The 19,093-nt window shown below is 39.9% G+C and overlaps 2 protein-coding genes across 2 annotated transcripts; one reads left to right on the top strand and one right to left on the bottom strand.

Annotated features, from left to right (window-relative positions):
* Nucleotides 1-1,109: 1,109 nt before the first annotated feature.
* ly97.3 (lymphocyte antigen 97, tandem duplicate 3) lies at nt 1,110-2,395 on the top strand. The gene is made up of 4 exons (XM_069685591.1): nt 1,110-1,129; nt 1,442-1,511; nt 1,900-2,022; nt 2,133-2,395. Exons 2-4 carry the CDS (start codon nt 1,463-1,465, stop codon nt 2,237-2,239), a joined length of 279 nt encoding a protein of 92 aa, XP_069541692.1. The 5' UTR covers nt 1,110-1,129; nt 1,442-1,462; the 3' UTR covers nt 2,240-2,395.
* A 1,069-nt stretch (nt 2,396-3,464) lies between these two features.
* rheb (Ras homolog, mTORC1 binding) lies at nt 3,465-12,485 on the bottom strand. The gene is made up of 8 exons (XM_069684859.1): nt 12,169-12,485; nt 10,894-10,965; nt 8,270-8,337; nt 8,002-8,084; nt 7,844-7,900; nt 7,698-7,745; nt 7,215-7,296; nt 3,465-4,309 (listed from the first exon to the last, which is right to left on the bottom strand). The coding sequence occupies exons 1-8, from the start codon at nt 12,218-12,220 to the stop codon at nt 4,217-4,219; spliced, it is 555 nt and encodes a 184-aa protein (XP_069540960.1). The 5' UTR covers nt 12,221-12,485; the 3' UTR covers nt 3,465-4,216.
* Nucleotides 12,486-19,093: the final 6,608 nt, after the last annotated feature.

Raw genomic sequence — 19,093 nt, forward strand, 5'->3', positions numbered from 1 at the left:
ATTTGCATATAGAGAGGGGAAGTGGTCACAGGAGATGCTGTACATGGGAAGAGACATGTTCTATACATTGTTGACTTATCTTATTAGTTCTGTAACACTGTAAATGTCCCCGTTGTGGGACGAATAAAGGATTATCTTATCTTATTCTCAGAGCTGTCCACTTGTGATCAGATCCCCCGGGACGCATGTTACTACCAGGTGTAAACAGGGGCCGGGGTCCCAACATCAAAAGACCATCAGTTTTAAGGTTAGGCAGATGGCGCAGAATAGAAAACATATAATAAAACCTGCTTTTCATGGACGGCATGACTTTAACCCCTCTATCTTTCAGTCTCCGTCTACAGTGGCGGCAATTAAAAGGCACGTTTTGAAAAGATTTATTGCACTTGAGTGGATTTTTTTACAGATCAGAAAAAACATCAAGATTTGGCATTCACCCTAAAGCAGTAGTTCAAAGTTATTATTTATAAACCACATGGACTTTGCACCCTATGCAAATAGATGTCAGTCCATTTATTCATTAGTTGGCCTCTTTGAGAGACTGAAATTGATTTGTAACATTCTTTTGCACAGCATTAATGGCTGTATTTTTCAGCCAGCCATGCCGGCAGTTGAGATCTCTTTTTCAGTGTGCCGTTATGTTGTCTGAATTGGGTATAAAGAGCATTTAATGGAAGTTATATTTCGTTTGTATAGGAAATATTTGAGTCTTTTAGCAGCTTTCTCTTTCATCATATTTGAGTGCAAGTCAGTTTTCAACACCTCATATACTGTACCTTTGGCTAATATCCTCCTGTCCTCTCAAGGTGCCAACTATTATAAATCTTTATTTGAGTCTGTGACAAATGCACACATGAGTACTAAAAAAAAGCTCATAAATTATCCAAAGCAGTGGACAAAGGGAGGACAGCTCTTGCATAATGCAGGAATCTGAGCATTGGGAAACTGTAACCCCTGAACACAGTGTACCCAGGGCGAGCGAGCCGCTGAGCATATAGACACAGCAGAGATACGACACTTCATGGGACGTTACCATGACAGGACAAAGTATGAACGGGTATAAAAAAGAGGGGAAGTGGATGAAATTGTCTCAGTCATTGGCAGGAACAGAGACAGAGAAATCAGCGAGGTATGTGCACACAAAACAATGCTTTTTAAATCTTATTTTGTGTGTTTCTTTTTTACCTTTTTGAATATAAAATCAATATTTGCTTGAAGTATTTGCCATATATTTGCTATCAAATGTCAGTATAACTGCATAGAGGTGTGCATGCATGCTAATAAGCCTGATTGTGCTCTGAATTTTCCTAATTTAGACTTTTAATCAGTTCCTAGAAATGAGAAAAGCACCTTAAAAAAAGAATTAGATTCTACGGGAGATATATCACGACGAATATTGTATATACTGTGTTATCAAATCCTTGCGTTATCTCGCTCATAGGCTGCAGAATTGGACAGAACAATGAAGTTGTTGGTCTTGGCTCTGAGCGTCGCCCTGCTGTTTGCAGCCGGTGAGTCTGTCACTGATTCTCCACTGAATAAACACAACCTCTGCTGCCGTGCAACAGGGACGTCTGCTGTCTCCTTTTGTCTTTACTGTAAACACGCAGTGTATGAACACAATCTCAGCAGACCTGTCAGGAACACAAAAGGCATTGGGTTTTTTTTTCTCCCAACAGACTGCAGGTAGTCATATCGAAGAAATTATGTAAGAAGCAAATGACTAACCTGTGACGGTGACAGCACAGCATCATCGCTTGTTGGTCATCTAAATAGACTAAACATTACTAATAACTTTAAAATAGTCCTTATAGACTTAATAGACTCTGACAGACATAGACAACATTCACAGGTCACAAAGAAAGCACTGAATGATTTCATACTGCTTTTTGTTTTCAGGTGAAGCCCTGGACTGTCACCGCTGTTTCTCCAAGAAGGCTGGAGGACCCTGCGAGCTCACTGTAGAGACCTGTCCCCCAGAGAAGGACGCCTGTGGTGCCGTCAGGTTCCTCAGAGAACCATGTGAGTTTCCCAGCATCCTTGAACTATTCTGTCTAACAAATACATGGACTCCAGATGTTAAGCAGCATAACATAACTTCTAATCTTTTCCTTTATTTTTTACTCTCTTAGTCGGCCAGTACCAGAAATGCATGAGGCTGTCGGACTGTGATATGCTGAAGATGAACTCCGTCATTGACATAAATTGCTGTACTGAAGACTTGTGCAACACCTTTTAAATGATATGTTAAAGAAAATCGGAGTAAATGAGAGCATACTGGAGTATTGGTTAGCAAGAGATTTAAAGCCAAAGAGTCCTACAGACTGCGGCTGCTGCTGGTTTCACATCAAGAAAACACATGTATGAATTTAAAACAGATACTTTAAAAAAAACAATTGACAAATAAAACCGTTTGAAAGAAGAGAAAGTGCATCTTCTTATTCTTATGGAGTTTTTCTTCTTACAGCATCAAGTTCAGAACGAAATCTGCCGACTTACATGCTTAAAATACTACAAATAAGAGTATTCTTGTGATGGCAAAAGTTACAAACTCTTATCCCTTCTCTTCTTCTGTGGTTTTAACTCAAGCATACTCACAAAGGTCACTTTATGGATTCAGGCACTGCATGAACTTTGACTCCTTTATCTAAAAGCATCAAAACTTTATGACTATAAAGTCAACAATTTAAGTGAAATTTCATTGTGTGGGTGTGGTTTGATCAGATATGATTGACAGTTAAATCCTGATAGGTGCACTGGCGTACTTTAAACAATGACAAAAAGTTTTTGATTTTGATCTCTGCTGGTAAAAAAGCAAAGACGCTGTTCGCTTCCTGACCCCCCCCAAAGTACAAGAGTGGATGGATATAGTAAATAACCTTTATGTTATGGATCAGATTACCTTTTGTTTGTTTCCTTTTTTCTTTCCCTCGGAACTCCCCCCCCCCCCGATACCCTGCGTTGTGTTTCTATATGCACGCTTAACCTCTCCCAAACTGTAGTTCAAAACATGTGTGGATGGCAGGGGAACTAAAACTGCTTTGTGTTGAAGTAGTGTTATATTTATACTGTCGTCCCAATGACAAAAAAAGCAGAGAATTCAGGAATCCTAAAGAAGAAACACTGCTCTCTTTTTAGCTGCTCTCTTTTTACATGACAATGATCATGTGCTCATTAAACACATCACTCACAACAGCATAAAAACTCTTTGAAAGAGAATTTTTCATGCCCTTTAAAAGAAGAGTAAAATTTGTCTCTGATTATCTATTATTTATCTTTTATTATTTATTTTCTCTTTGGCTCTAATTTGTTCTTCTTGCTTTGTTCTGAATCTCAATACTTTTATAATTAGTTTTTTAATTATGAGTTTGTGTATCTACTCAATTTACAACTCTCTTTTTGTCTCCTCTGCAAAGCAATTTGAACCATATTTAAAAGGTGCCTGGTCATCCACCAAAGTAAGAATCCACACTCAGCCCTGCTTTACATAACCACTTTTTGCTTTAATGATTACAATCAAAAACATTTGTACAACATTTTCAACATTAGAAAATGGATGCAGATTTTTTTTGTTTTGGCTGACAGTAACCGCTATGAAAACAAACCGAGGGACAGAGGAGTGGGCACTGCGTGGAAATGAAGTAGAAAAAGAGCTGTATATATTGGCAAGACCAAACAGCTGACGATGTATCAGAAGAAATGTCCGTAATTATTATCCATTCTCAGAGCGTGTGCATGGCAGACATGACATTTCTCTTATCTCTGGTTATTGAAACAGCAAAGGGCTCGTTGCCTATATATGGGAGCTGCATAATGAGAAGCTAAGATGCATCAAGCCACTATCATCTCCGGCCTTGGTTACTGCTGTCGTCATTACCGAGCACAAGAAAACATTTTTTCTGATACACCTAGATGATGTTCTGTGTTTTGCATCAGTGCCGAGCACAGAGATGGAGGAGGAAGGGTGGATTGTGGGAAATGTAAGACACAGGAACCACCACTCATCCGTTTTTTTTTTTATGAAACACACAAAGAAAAACGAGGATGACAAAAGGGAATACTGATAAATAACAGTGGAATCAGAGCCATAAATAGACAGTATTGGATATTTAGGACCCTGGAGGGGTGGAGTCAGCTGAGGTGGAGGAGAACTGGCAGCTAGCCTTCAAGTAACGGGATTTCCCAGTGCAGTGTCCTGTGTGTTGATTGGCCGGCTCTACATCATGGAGCAGGAGGTTTTTCCTGGCTGCACGCCGCCGTCCATCTTCTCTGCCTCCAGGATCATCCTCCGGAAAACCTCAACGGCCGTCTGACAGAGAGAGAGAGAGGGAGAGAGAGGGAGACCCACAATGAGGACGATGTCACATGTCTCAGTTACACTACTTTGAATTTTCCAGCAGCACACACTACATCCAACAGAGATGCCGTTGTTTGTATGTGTGTTTAAAGTTTGATTAGAAGCAGATACACCGACTTCATGAATGTGAAACTATCTGTAACAAGAAAATGGATTAGTGGATAAAATATGCCGTATTCTGGAGGCATTCGTGGATAAATGTTAGAACCATAACTACAACTGCCGCCTTGGGGCCTGCTGCTTGATATTGCAAAGGCCACAGAGCAACATTAGCATTAAGCTGGAGTTACGCTTCTGGCCATTTTATGAACACAATACCAATATCCACTCTCTTCCTGCTGTGTTTTGCTCCAATAAACTCCTGAGGCAAATCTGCTGTAAATATCTGAATCTTTAGCTGCTAAATGCTCGACTTTGTTTAGCAGCTAATGCTAACTGTGCCTGTGTGCAGGTTGGTGCTGTGTCGCCAGCTAGCCTACATTGGAATTTGATTGCTTTTTTTGCTGAAAGCAGCTGTCTGCTGTGACAAGAAACAATGCTATTGATGGGAAAAACAAAGCTTGTGTGCCATTAAAGCATTAGCTGAAAGACGCTGTAGGAGAGCTGTAGAGTTGGGTAATAGTTTGCAACACTTAGCAGTAATTTGGTTTAATGATACAGTTTCCAGAGGCTCTCTTTAAATTACATTTGTAACTAACAAGGAGGCAACTGTGTTGATCAGCTACACCATCAGACAAAGTGCAACATTGTTTTATATCTGAACTTCTATGAACTTGTTGAGCTTGAAAAAGACAAAATTTACAAAGAGGACGATGAGATATCCTGAGCTTTAAGGTGGCTGCACACTGCCCAGACAAACGCAGACCAACTCCAACCAACGGGTCAGCGTGCGCCGACAGTCTGTTTGTCAGATGGAGTTGTTCGAGTGGAAAGTCAGATCCAATGTGCGCCTTTTCCAAACAAACTGCAACATTCTGAGAGTGCGTTTCCGTGACAACTAGCCTATACTCTCGTGCGGAACATCAGTATGCACAACTTTCTTTTTTTAATGTCGACAATGTTAACTATCTGTACGTTAAGCACTCACTTTGGTTTAGGTTTTACATTTAACTTTAAAATGTCTTATTGCTGGACCCAGGAACGTGAAGAACACCTGACAGAGCAGAGGGAGGAGAAACCTCAACTCTATGACGTAAGGACCCAGGCATTTTCCAACCGCGTCAGATAAACGTGACAATACCATGACTACCTTGGCCATAGTTAACAAGCCCTCCTCTTCGTCCATGTAAAATAAAGCAAAACTAAGAAGATGTAGTCAACAGAAGTCTGTCATGTCAGCTGATGTCCGGGCAGTGTGGAGCTGGCAGTTGGTTTCCGGAACATTCTAAAGACTGCAACCTTTAGTCCTTTATATAGGTCAAGCTCCAAAATGAAAACTACACTTCCCATAATGCGACTGAATAGTAATCAGAACTTGGCAAAAACAACCTCCATGGTAAGGTTCAATTTAATGGTCAAGTCTGAAAACTTGTGAGATCCATCTATCCGAAGCAAAGTCTCCAACAAACAGCTGAGGTTACAGCAATATGGATGGAGTTCATGTCGGGTTTGTGTTGTGAAACGTGCTGTTACAACGTTGCCACTTCAATTTTCATTCAGCTGATTTGTGCTTGATAAAAGTCTTTGGGAGTATGTGGTACCAGCCCACTCCTCCGGTCTATTTTAAAGTGTGCTAATCCGAATCAGAAGCAGTGGTGTCCTCAGCAGATGCTCGTGAAGTTCAGAGACTTGCCACACAAACATCAGTTTGCTGTGGGTGTCCGTGTTTTCCCGAGCAGATGGGCTGGGACGCATTTGCAATAAAAACTCATAACTATCAACATCTGACTTGTAATGGATTGCAGCATTAGACCCTTCCTGCCTGGTAAACACCAGCGTCGTTTAAACTCCGTGTCCTCAAAACACTTTCTGTTCCATGCTAAGATAACACAAGACTATATACAAATTATTAAACAGGATCCTTTACATGATTCGTAAACTGATCTTGATCTGTAATATCAGTTCACCTTTAAGGACTCTGACCTTAAATGATACTGATAACACCAAACCTTTGTGACACTTTTTAAATATCTAATATATATACACATTTAAATAAATGTCTGTTAAGTCACTATGTATCGCGCAATGAGGTAACAGGCCTATGACCCACTGATGAAAGCCTTTGCGTTTCTGTGGCGGCTTTCATGGAAAAAATCACAAGCGGCGCCCAGTTAGTGAGGCGTTTTCCATCAGCCAGCAGTGGTTGGTCTGCCAGAGAGGGTAGGCGGAGCTAAGCGGCTGCTTTTACGGTCTCTGTAAGTGTTGTGAGTAAACAGTAATACAGTAGTACTATGGCTGAACAAACAAAGAAAAGATCGATGACTACAGATACAACTTCAAAAATAAGTGAAAATCCAAAGAAAAAGAAACAAATTCGACGCTCAGATGAAGGCAAACAGTCTAAAAGGTAAAGCGGCCACCAGAGAGGAAAATCAAGAGTTACAACCGGAGCCAACTGTGGACGTCACACATGCAACACTGTCTGGATATCTGGGAAGGGTGCGGTGCCCGCAATTACCGTTTATCGCCATAGGTGCCGCCAAAGAGAACGACACTGAGATCTTCGAGATTACAACTTTAAATTTAGGCCACCTTCTTTTTTACTATAATGAGTTTGAAAGTTTGAGTTTAAGTTTGAAAATGTCATTTAAATTATGAATTGTAATCACATAGCCTAATAAGGGATTTATAACAACCACATCAAACATAAACAAAGCCCCTGCAGCTGAACATGATCCCTGCAGCCCGTGGCTCTTACCTGGTTCTCTTTAGCTGAGGACTCCATGAAGGCAGCGTTCCAGGATTCAGCTAATGCTTTTCCTTCTTCACAACTGATTACTCTACAGAAAAAAAATTACACACAAAAAGCCACACAGGGACAGCCGGCCAGTCAGTCAGTCAGAATAAATCACATGAATATTTCAGAGTAAGCCTGCAGTGTCAGCTTCCTACTAACCCACAGGGTTCAACTCCTGTCATCGGCTCTTATTTAAACGCTCTCATTGCGCACACAAACAGCTGACCTTCATTTGTGTGATCTTTTAACCCAATATAAACAGGGGTCTGTATTCCTATTTTTGTATGCTCTGTGTCTGTTATATTTAGTGCGCAGTTCTACCACAAATAGGCCACAAAATGATGACAAATGGTAGAGGAATTATGACTTTAACTCGGAGGGGCTACAACCAATGTGTAGACCTACTGCGTATAGTGTACAATTTAGGTGTGTGTTGGGACATACCGCTCCATGTGTAGGTCGTTCTTGTTCCCAACAAGCATGATTGGTACTCTGGATTAGAGGGAAAAGGAAACGGCACATTGTCATTTATGCGTGATGTATTACATGTTGGAGAGCCGGCGTTCCAAAGAAGAAGAAGGAGCACTTACTGAACTTTTCCCACCATGTCCAATAGTTTTTCATGGATAACTTGTACAACTTCAAAGCTGGAAGACACGAGGGGAACGTTTCTTCAGCACTCATAAAATGTATAAATGAACTCATTATAAAAAGATATTTATATGCTTGTACAAAAAGAGGACTGTACCTTTTATTAGATGTAACTGAATAGACCAGGATGTAACCGTTGATATCTATGGAGTAGGTCTGTGGGAAGATGGAGTACTCATCCTGCAGAGGCAGAGATTTTGAAGCAATTAATATGCAAAGCTTGAATCGAATGAATTAAATGTCGTTTTGACTAAGTAATGAAGCAGAATTAACACTAAAGTATTGAAATAACACAATCGTACGACAGAAATTTACATAAAAATCAAGAACAGACTGACACACTACATTAAAGCACTGAGTCATACCTGTCCTGCTGTGTCTACCAGCTGAAGATGGTACTCTTGTCCATTTATTGTGATCATTTTAGTGAATGCTGCAGGTAAAAGAGAACACACATGAGGGATTAAACACATATATAATCAGAAATGTCCTTTAAAAAAACACTACAGTACATCTCTTCTATACAGTACTATACAGCCGGCTGCATCTTCATTACTCTACTACGTTTTCAGTCTGCAAATCTCGAGACACACAAGATACAACCCCGCTATGGATCCTGTTCGGTGCCACTGAGTTCATTCAGCACAGAAACGTCAATATCTGCCGGGAGATGGGTCACATTATCCACAGCAGGACTGAAGCATCGCTCTGCCTGCAGCATCAAGCTGATAACGCTGACACTTCACTATATGTTAACCATCCAGGCATTATTTATAGACACAGACCACACAGTGCAGAAACGCAGGGTGATATGTGAGCGAACATGTCGGGAAAAACAGCCTACAGGGGAAGTTTAGACTCAAATCTCCTGAGTGTCTGGGAATCTGTGTGTTTAGAAGACTGATGAATTACTGTATGTTCTGTCCTTCAGCGAAATGTTCTGGTTAAGTACCGTCAAGAAAGATTCCTTCTCTGAGCCGGAGATGCGCAGGCTTATACCAGCACGAGAGTCAGCTCGGGTTAATTCTGACCAGACGTGAGAAAGTTCTCTCTTTCTGGTTCAAAGTGTGAAAACTGGTGAAAACAGCGGGTGTAGTATTTGTTCACGTTGGTTTAGAGGGAACAGTACAGTTTGAGGGGGCGGCTATGGCTCAGTAGTAGAGTCTATCGTCTCTCAATCGGAAGGTGGGGGTTTGATCACTGACTGCTGCAGTCACATGTAGAAGTGTCCTTGGGCATTGCCATCGGGTATGAATGCATATAGATACTGATTGGAGATTGGCACTCAGGCCTTTGCCATCAGTGTGTGAGTGAAAGGATGAATGTGACATGTAGTGTGAAAGCGCTTTGAGTCAGAAAAGCGCTGTATAAGTACAGTCCGTTCCATCCATTTACCCTATAATTCTGATCTAATCAGCTACTGATATCAGGTATAAGGCTTTAAAGGGGACATATTTTAGCTTTGCAATCAATTTTCTGTTATTCTAATGTGCTTTTGAATCACGTTGGTAAAGTTTTTGCTTCGTTTTAATAATTGTACACATATTTTAAAATAACTATTTCGAAGCCTCTCCTTCCTCCTGAAACAAACAAGCCATTTGCCGTTCAAAGGTCAGACCTTAAACACGATTGGCTGACAGTATTTGGAGTGACTGCATAGCCCCTCCCCCCACGTGTGCGGCCACACTGCACTGTCCCTCCAAAGTTGTAGAAAACATGGCTGCTCTCGGATCGGTTATTCGGCCTTATATGTACGAGCCAGAATCGCCAGAAGGTATTGGAATGGTAAGTTGAAATCTTGACTTGACTACAAGCGAGGGCAAGAAGGCAGCCTGAGGTGAATGACGCTGAATGATGATTGGTTGATTTCTGCGAAAGCAGGGTTCTAGGTAGAAACCTGCAGCTGTTCTGAACGGCCCATTTCAGAGGCGACCTTTTTAAAAATGTAGTTCTGGAAAAATAAGGAATTATGCAGTTTTCACTTTTTCACTGTGAACAATAAACACACAAAAATGTGAAACACATGCAAAATATGAAAATATCAATTCAAAAGATATGACCGCCTCTAAATAGCTGGACTTTGTATCTGTGACCACAAGTCTGGTCTATTCAATTCAATTCATTGATTGGTGCATCCTTGGAATCAGGTGTCATAATAACAAGCTAGATGTTAAAAACATTCTCTAGTTTTAGCTTCTTTAAATGTGAAATTGCTGTTTTATAGTTTATTTATTATAGTAAGTGAAAACATTTTGTACTATTGGACAGACAAAATAGAAATATAAAGAAATCACCATGGGAAACATTTCCTAATACTGCCACATAATCAATCATTTTTATCAAGAAATTGATACATTGATCATGAAAATAAATGCTAGTTGCAGCCCATTTGCTACCATGTGACAATCCCATACTTAGGTTACATGATAGCAACTAAACCATCTCCATGGAAAGTTTTTAAACACTAAGTAATAAGACCTTTATGATATTCACTTTAACTACACTGACCAATCTCCATCATGTTTACTACTTTTTGTGGAGTTTGTTCCTGATGAGAAATGAGAGACAAAGGATACAGTGTGTCAAATGTTTTAGATTGTAAAGCCTTTGAGCTAAATGTGTAATTTTAATAACTGAACATGATTTTACACAGGTAAAACAAATGGATCACACAGTGGAAAAACACAGAGCAGAGTATGTAAAGCGAAAGTGAAAGGAAAGTGCAGCTTCTACCTCACTGTGTGTGCACAGCGAAAAGATGCATTGCAAACTGCAGTGCCAAGATGTTTGTCATAATTCCCACAATGTTTCACAGTAGAGGTCGGCTTCCTTCCCTGAAAACCACCTCTGCTTTTTTTTTTTTTAATTAAGCTGTTATCTAATAAGAGATGCAGCAGGATGTGAGTGGCTGCTCACCTCAGCTGGACAGTTTTCTGAGGGAAACCCTATTAGTTTATTCAGGTGTAAGAGACCACACATTTACACTTACTGTTTTCTATTGTTGGGTCATAGGAGTCAACAAACTGGCCCTCCACAAACTGAATCGTCAAGGAGGACTTTCCTGCGAAACAAAAAGAAATATTGTGAACAGAGACCCTTTAAATGTTTGGATATCATTAGACAAGTGGAAATAAACTCACTGAGTTCTTCAACTGTGGACACTGTCCGAAGGTAATACTTTTACTTTCTGGTTATTATTGAGGTTGTAGTGGGTGTTGTTGTATTAAATTGAAAGGTTTTCCCAATATTCTCATGTATTATAATAATTTGGGGAAAATACCTCTTAATATCATGCAGTACAGTTTAGCACCACTGCAAACTATAACCTCAATGAAATAACAAAGTAGAATGAATGTCTTTCTGTGTGACCAAAACTAAAACATTTTAAGCTTAATAAAGGTAGTGTTCTTGGCAGAGCTGAAGGATCACATTAGAGTGTTTAATTATAATAAGAATTATGTAAGAGAGTAAATTGTCTCATAAGTTTACATAATATTAGTTAGAGGTCATTCAACATTAGTGTTCATCCATCATGTAGTGTGGCTCAGGAATATGATTAGCATAATTAACAACAATAGAGAGAGCTGATAACTATACCTGCATTATGAAACAATAAATACTATAGAAAGCTATTATCTACTATTAAATAATAAAAAAAAACACACAAAAAACATATTTAAAAAACCCTATAGCAGCAACGTGGAAGATGTTCACTACACCAGCTCATTATATCGTAGCCTATGGGAATATTACAGGATTTTCGTTGTTAATAGTATGCAATCTGGGCCTCCAGTCGAGCTATCCGTGTTGCCATCTTGCCATCCTGAGCATCCCTATAAAACTGCGCTTCTTCTGTGTTAAATACGTTAAAATAAACTGCACAGTAATGCGTCAGTTCTGTTGGTCCTGCTCCAGGCCTGTACTCAGCATGGCACTAACGAACGCCGCCAGGGTGAGGGTCACTGATGGGAAGCGGTATCAATTATATCCGTAAAAATATCTATCTAGAGCACATTATTTGAAGGCCTCGCGTACAAAAAAACCCAACAAGGCCATGCACCTCACCTGGTGGCGCTCATTCGCACGCGCTGAGATGCTGCGTGACATATCCTACTCCCTATAATTTAAGTCTATTATAGGAGGCGTAAACCGCTCCTATGATGGATTTACATTGCCCATTTAGGCCGCTGAAACGAGCATCTGCGTCGCATCCCAGGCTCTCAATGTGTCATTTAACCTCCCGAGCTTACTTATAGGAACTCACCTACGGATCTGTACCCGAGGATGGCGATTTTTCGTGATTTCGGCTGCGGCATATCTCGTCCTGGTTATCGCATCTAGTCCTCGGGGTCTACCGCAACCTCCAACCGGAATGGCATCCAAATTCAAGGGGCGCAGATGTTCGACATACAGCCTCCAGATGACGACAGGAATCCCTCTTCTTTCTTCGGTTTATGAGGAATTTTACGCTCAAATGTTGAAATAAAAAGTGTTATTTTGGGTCATGTAAAAAAAGCATGGAGTATCTATAGATGTACAATAACTGCGTCACTCCCCTTTGCAATGTAATGAATTAGTAATTAGTGCTCCGTCCTAATTGGCTGAACGAGGAATGAAGGCGGACGTTGGTGCCTGTTGTAAAACTCTGATTGGATGGGACGGCTGCTCGTCGAGAAACAGTGCTCCTTTTCCTGAAATATGATTGGCTGCTCACGCGTTTTGACGTAATGGGTGGATGAGTGGAATGTCATTCATATCTGTAGGGTCAGGGAGCAGCTGGCCTCAATACTCCAACCAATACGTCATTTATATATATATATTTATTTATTTATTTACACGGACAGATTGAAATAATTATCCAGCCTTCTACATACGATTGTTAATATTATACATTTGGTATAGGCCTAGTGGTTATAACATTACCCTTAAAGAGCCTAAAATGACATCACTGTAAATCTTAATGTAGCACCAATGAAAGTAATTATTTCTCCTGAAAACATTATAAAAGTAGAATGATTATGGGTATTAACCTTTGACATTTTACAGCCAAATGGTTCATAACAGTAGGACTATTACAGGTGATAGCATAAGTGGAAAAAACTACAATAAATACCATGATGTAGGCTACAGCATTCTAATAGTGGTGTAGGGTAACCTAAATTAAATAGTATTTGCTACCTCTAGCATTCTTCACAACATTTCAGATGGACACATTCCAAAATTACCCTGCTATATTTATTTAGCAACTAGGCCTATAACAAATTAAGAAATGACATGCCAAACATATAATCAACTTTCAAAGCACAATGCATTGTGACAGAATAAACCAGCAACTGCATGAATATGTCAAAATCAGACTCACCTCGTCCAGCTACAGCATGAAAATGTTATTTAAACATTAATACATCATAACTCTCTTAATAGGAACGGATAACTAAAGCGGTCAGGCAACTGAACTGGAGTAAAAAGTTCAATATATCTTCTGAAATCTAATAGAATTAAAGTGTAATGTAGCAGACAATGGTGATACTCGAGTACAGAAAATGCACCTCACTTTGTTTTAAGTACTTGTGTAATTCAATTGGTTACATTTCACTACTGACTGATGCTTCAACGTCCACTATCAGTGTGATGATGTCACTGTAAAGTCCCTGGAAGTAAAACACCAAAATGTCTTGTGCACATGTATTCTGTGATCACGTTCAACTAAGCATCACTTCTTCTTTTGGCCCTTTAGTCAAAAGGTCTACAAATGCAAAAAAGGTCCTGATGCTAGACTAGGGCTGAACGATTTTGAAAAAATATCTAATTGTGATTATTTTGACTTACTTTGCAATTTCGATATGATTTGCAATATTAAAGGAAGGATCATTTTTACGCCATTTTTCTTATTTTCATTGAAAAACGTGGTTTTTGCAGGGATCTGTACCAAACAAAGATATATGATAATTACGTCTGTGTATGACGTGTAAGCCAGAACACCTCTGCAGCACAATATTTATATTAAAAAGGTATTTTAACACACATTTCATCTTTTGTTAGCATTATTCAGCCCTATTCTAGACGTTAAACAATATTTCAAATATAAGTGTTATATTTGAATGAAAATTTGTATGTATGTATGTATTATGCCTATATTAGCAACTAAATCACATGTTATTTAACATCAATGTTATGTCAACAATTGTATGTTAAATGCAATATGCATTATACATGGGCATAAATGTATTATGTTAAATGCATTTATAGTGTGCATTATTACGTGCAACACCGCAACTTATTCATTACTATGTGCAAATTACTTAACTTACTTACTTAACAACTTTTTCGAATTATCATGCACTATTACATATCTCACTATTACATATTACACTATACATATATACATGCACTATTACACATATTATTTTCACTACAAATACAACTGTCAATGTAACTGCCACCATTAGGCCTACTTCTATTACTGAGTTTAATTCAATAAATATCTTATTGTACTATTGTTATTATATTAGGCACTGTCTCTTGGCATTTAATCTCTATAAACTTTATATTGTACATTTCTCTTATATTCAAGTTATTTTGTATTTCTGTTTTTTTTTTAATGTAACTTTGGAGCAACCTGGCACAAAAATTTCCTCCGGGATTAATAAAGTTCTGTTCTGTTCTCTTCTATTTAAGTCTGACCTGTTGACTACTTTATTTTGAGTACCATTAAGTGTTGCGCACCATGTACAGAGAGTATAAATTATAAATGTTTGAATGAAATATTCAGATCATTTCGATGAATTTTTATAGGCTAGTATAAACTGTCTGAAAGAGTATGGTTATGATCGGCAATGATCCTGTACAATAAAAGTAAAACAGTAAAAACATGCTGATGAATACAACATATAAACCATAAGTGCCAATAGCATTAATAACAGACACAATGATATCAGTACAGACATGAAGATTTACTCTAAAAATGTTAATGGAAGTTTACCAGATGATGTTATAGGCTGCTCTACAGTAGAAAAACTAATCTTCACATACTAGTAGATGTCCACTAGAGGTCCCCATAACACTATTTATACCTCACACAGGAACCACTGACACTACCAGAGTATATCCAAAAATGTTAGAATAACTCAAGGCTATATATTCCCAAAGAAACGTCGCCTTCTAATTACTATTTATTTACATCTTTGCTTGTTGTTTCGTAACAACAACACAAACTCCTACAAACAATGAAACACTGCACATCAACCACACATAAATCAGCCTGCACACATCCCTGATTATCTGAGCTGATGGCATATTCCATTATAGATGTTAAAATACCCAGGTCTTAATATAAATGTGGCCTCAAACCGAGTTGAGGCATGCAACAATACCAGAGGAACTCACGCCACAATTAGTGGGTTAAGCCCAAAGGCAGACACTGGAATTCAAAACAGGCATGGCAAAGGTGGTGAGAGGATGAGAGTCTCCAATATACATTTCACTTAAAACAGAAATCTTTAATATTTTTCATACAGCTAAGAAGCAAAAAAAATAATTACACACTTTCTCAAAAAATAGCCTCCGGACCCAAGGGTGTGCAGTTTTTCCTGCCCCGTGACCGATGAAATCCCCTGTTTCCCTGTCACGTCCCGGGCCATTACTACTTAATCACAGAACCGTCCAACTCCCCACGTCAGTAAGACCCAACTGTTTTGCCTCCACACACACTTCTCAGCACTGGAGACAAGAAATCACTGGTGTCAGCAATAGGCGATTTGTTCTGCATGACATTGGGTGTCAGGAAAAAAAAAAAAAAAAAAAAAAAGCTCAACTGAAACGGCTGAAGGGTGCCTGCAATGACTCCACACACACACAAATACACACTCGACGCCATCTCTGCCTCTCAATCTCTCTTGCTCTTTCTCACACACACACACACACACACACACACACACACACACGCACACACACACACACGGAGGAAATTATGATGACCAAGAATAGGTCACACTAGTAATACAGCCATGTTCTAGCAAGGGATTACAGTGTGCTGACACAGGCCGACAATAAATACCCCCATGCAGGAACAACAGGTGTCTGACAAGATTGTTTCACTTTAATAAAAGGCTTACACAAGCTTCACAGAAATAATACATTAAGCTCTTTTAGACATGTTGGCCTTTTATTGCTTCATCCCTTGTGATTGGAAAATGTCTTTATTTTTCACCCCAACAATTAATCTTGCATGCAACAACAGGGAGATGTCACAGGATCAGTGTTCCTTGTCGCAAACTGTGTTGCAGGTTGGAAATCCACTTTCTAGATTTCCAGGCATTTTAACTTAAGCGAGCTAGTGGACATGCAGCTGGAGTTGTGTTTTTCTGAACCCTTGGTGTCTTTCAACTCACTGTGAAAGCACCCCTGGCTCTGTTAGTATGCCAGCCTGAGCGCCAGCAGAGCGAGTCTGCCACATCCTCCAGCTGGGTCTGTGCCACCAACGGGCACCTGGACCCACTCGCAAACCTCATGAAACAGAATGCATATTTAACTTGGAGGAATGCATTTGTGTGGCATCTTCCCCCGGTAGGTCTGTATAATGCCCAAGAGATACCCGCTGCACCTTTATTCACTCATCTTTGAGAGTTTTATTCACCTTTCGAAGGCATTTTTAACCGGCTGATTCACTCCTCAGGCTGTGCCTCAGCTGTTGGACCGAGTCCAGAGTCACATAGGCCTGAAAGACAGCCATCGTTATCCAACTCTCACAAGGTGTCATTGTAGGGATCCAATGATTACCATATCAGCACCACATGAAACATTTATGGCTTGCTGGCAGTGACTGCCTGGCAAGCATCCTAATTTCTCAAACAGAGCTTGACAGATCCTATTGTTGCAGGTCCTGGTGATATGAACAGAAGAAGTATCAGGGATGAAACTGTGCTGCCACCTGCGGTTAAAACAAAAACTTCTTAATGTGAATTTCTCCACCACACCTGACACACCGGCATAGTGGAGTGGCTCACTTGCTACACTGACATGGCACTCCACTCACTCACACAACCCACCCAAGGCAATAAGGTGGTCTATTGAAAGTGACAGGGCTCCCTGCCCTCTCCAGCTTTGCTCTTGTGATGCTGCACTGCTCATTTGCAAACGTGTTACCCCTGTAAGTCAAACTTCTTTATCTATAATTCCCAATTATGTTAATTTAATAACAAAGATCAACTTTAAAAACAGTCCGAAACTCCATTTGCTGGTCATGCATCATAGATGTAACAATACAGCCTAATTGAAGCAACTCTTTCCTGTATAGACTTTGGGAACTTGTCCCAAAGTTAATGCCTATTAACTCTTGGAATTTGTGATACTGGGCTACATACATTTTCTTTGGATTGACTAAAGCTCTCTAGAGTCACAACTTACAATCACCTAGCTAACTGAGGTGTTCAACCGGTGCGTGTTATGGTAATATCAATTAGCTTTTAGGCTAACCAGGCCACGTCTTGACGTCCTTAAGCTATATTTTAGTAACTCTCGTGTTTCTGCATTAAGTATTAACGTTTAGATAAATTGTCACTTACTTTATCGTCATGCCTGAGCCCATTTTTCCTTCGCGTGAGGTATGTTTTTTTATTTCCAGTTGTTTATTCAAATGAGACAAGTCTGTAAGGGAAGCGACATCTAGCGGTGAGAGTTACAGATTGTAACTGTCAACCGCTTCCCTTTATTACGGTGGCCGAGAAACTCGCAAAAAAAACGCGGCATGCCCGTTCTAAAGCAAATGTTTGGTTTGTCCTTAATGGGTTTCTGTAGAAAGATGACGATGCGGAATAGCGGACACTTCCTCCCTCTGTAGATATGAAGTGCTGATTTTAAGGTAAAGAAAACGCACTGTTTTCCCCTAGTTTGATGCAACTCTTTTCAAATTGGTTCTCTTGAAGTGGTTTAAATCCAAGGCTGAGCAGGAAATTAATGGACTAGCTTTATTGTCAAACTACCATTGTTAGGTTAAGAAAAACATTCTCATGCCGACTTCTTTTTCTCCTGTAGATTTGATTTGCTTTGTTGTTATGATGTCTCTGATTGCAGTTGATTGATATACATTGTATTTAGGGTTAGATTTTTCCAACCTCAGTACATACAACAGTATATTTCTTGTAATGGGTGGAGGCTCTTCTGGTTGTTCTATTCCCTGAGGTTTCACCTGATACTACAATCCTTCAGCAGTCTGAGGTGACTAGCAGGGGAATATCCACATGTTGGCTGTTGCCCACACACATGTGTGCCTCACATAACAGCTGTCATCAGATACTGTATCTAATGCAGCTTTGGAAGAAGAGGTTCATTACTGTCACTGCTGGGTCTCTGCTGAGATTTCAGGGAGTGTCGAGGTCAGAGCCTGAACTCCAAATAAATCAATCGCCCTTATTGACATCTCAAAGTATTGGCATCAAGACACTTTACACCTCAATGTACAACTGTTTGTGTTTGTGCTCGTTAGCCTATAGCAGTGCTAGCAGTGGGCAGGTGAGACCCAGATAGGCTGCTCGCTGGTACTTCATCACCCCGCTTGTTGTTGTCACAGCCACAATTGGTTTGTACTCCCCATCTGCTGCATCAGCAAAGTCAGGACTGATTTGGTCACTTTGGAGCCCAGTTAGCTCTGCTCACTGCACTTCCCTGTTGATTCCAGCCATCATTACAAATGGTATCTTTATGCGGCGGAGTTAACCCGGATAGCGCTCTCCCCTGGGTGCCTTTATTATCTATTCATCATGTTGTCCCAGTTTATCTCAAGATGAATCTGGCTGCTTCACCAGAGATCTAACTACACATACCTGGATATGTGTGGCCTAAGGGAGAGAGATTAGAAGATTACACGATACTCAGCGGAGGTGCTTCGGTAAGAGCTGATAAGGAGGTGAAAAATATTCTAAGAAGATGTACAATGGTTATGGATTTGTGTTTGTGCTCTTTTAGCACCAATTTGTCTTCAAAGTAGGCTTGAATATGTTAAAACACTAAGTCCATGGTGTGAATTTGCAAATCCAGCCAGGGGCAACGTCAGTGTGTCCAATCTGGTAAATAAATGAACATTTGAAACGTTGGAATGAAATGTTTTGGCCTTGTATTCAGCCTCGGAGCAGCCTCAACGGACACTCCCTCAAATTTCCTCTCTGCTAATTTGCATTGCTGAGTAGATCCTT

This window comes from Semicossyphus pulcher, unplaced genomic scaffold (genome assembly GCF_022749685.1).
Source record: "Semicossyphus pulcher isolate SPU_LCO1_2020_fin unplaced genomic scaffold, fSemPul1.0.p SCAF_7, whole genome shotgun sequence".
Lineage (NCBI taxonomy): Eukaryota > Metazoa > Chordata > Actinopteri > Labriformes > Labridae > Semicossyphus > Semicossyphus pulcher.

Coding starts and splice junctions, on each gene's coding strand:
- ly97.3 (XM_069685591.1), top strand. CDS start 1,463: ATGAAGTTGTTGGTCTTGGCTCTGAGCGTCGCCCTGCTGTTTGCAGCC. Junction 1,512..1,899: donor CGCCCTGCTGTTTGCAGCCG/GTGAGTCTGTCA, acceptor TTTTGTTTTCAG/GTGAAGCCCTGGACTGTCAC. Junction 2,023..2,132: donor CAGGTTCCTCAGAGAACCAT/GTGAGTTTCCCA, acceptor TTACTCTCTTAG/TCGGCCAGTACCAGAAATGC.
- rheb (XM_069684859.1), bottom strand. CDS start 12,220: ATGCCGCAGCCGAAATCACGAAAAATCGCCATCCTCGGGTACAGATCC. Junction 10,966..12,168: donor CCTCGGGTACAGATCCGTAG/GTGAGTTCCTAT, acceptor TTTGTTTCGCAG/GAAAGTCCTCCTTGACGATT. Junction 4,310..7,214: donor CCTCAGCTAAAGAGAACCAG/GTAAGAGCCACG, acceptor TCTCTCTGTCAG/ACGGCCGTTGAGGTTTTCCG.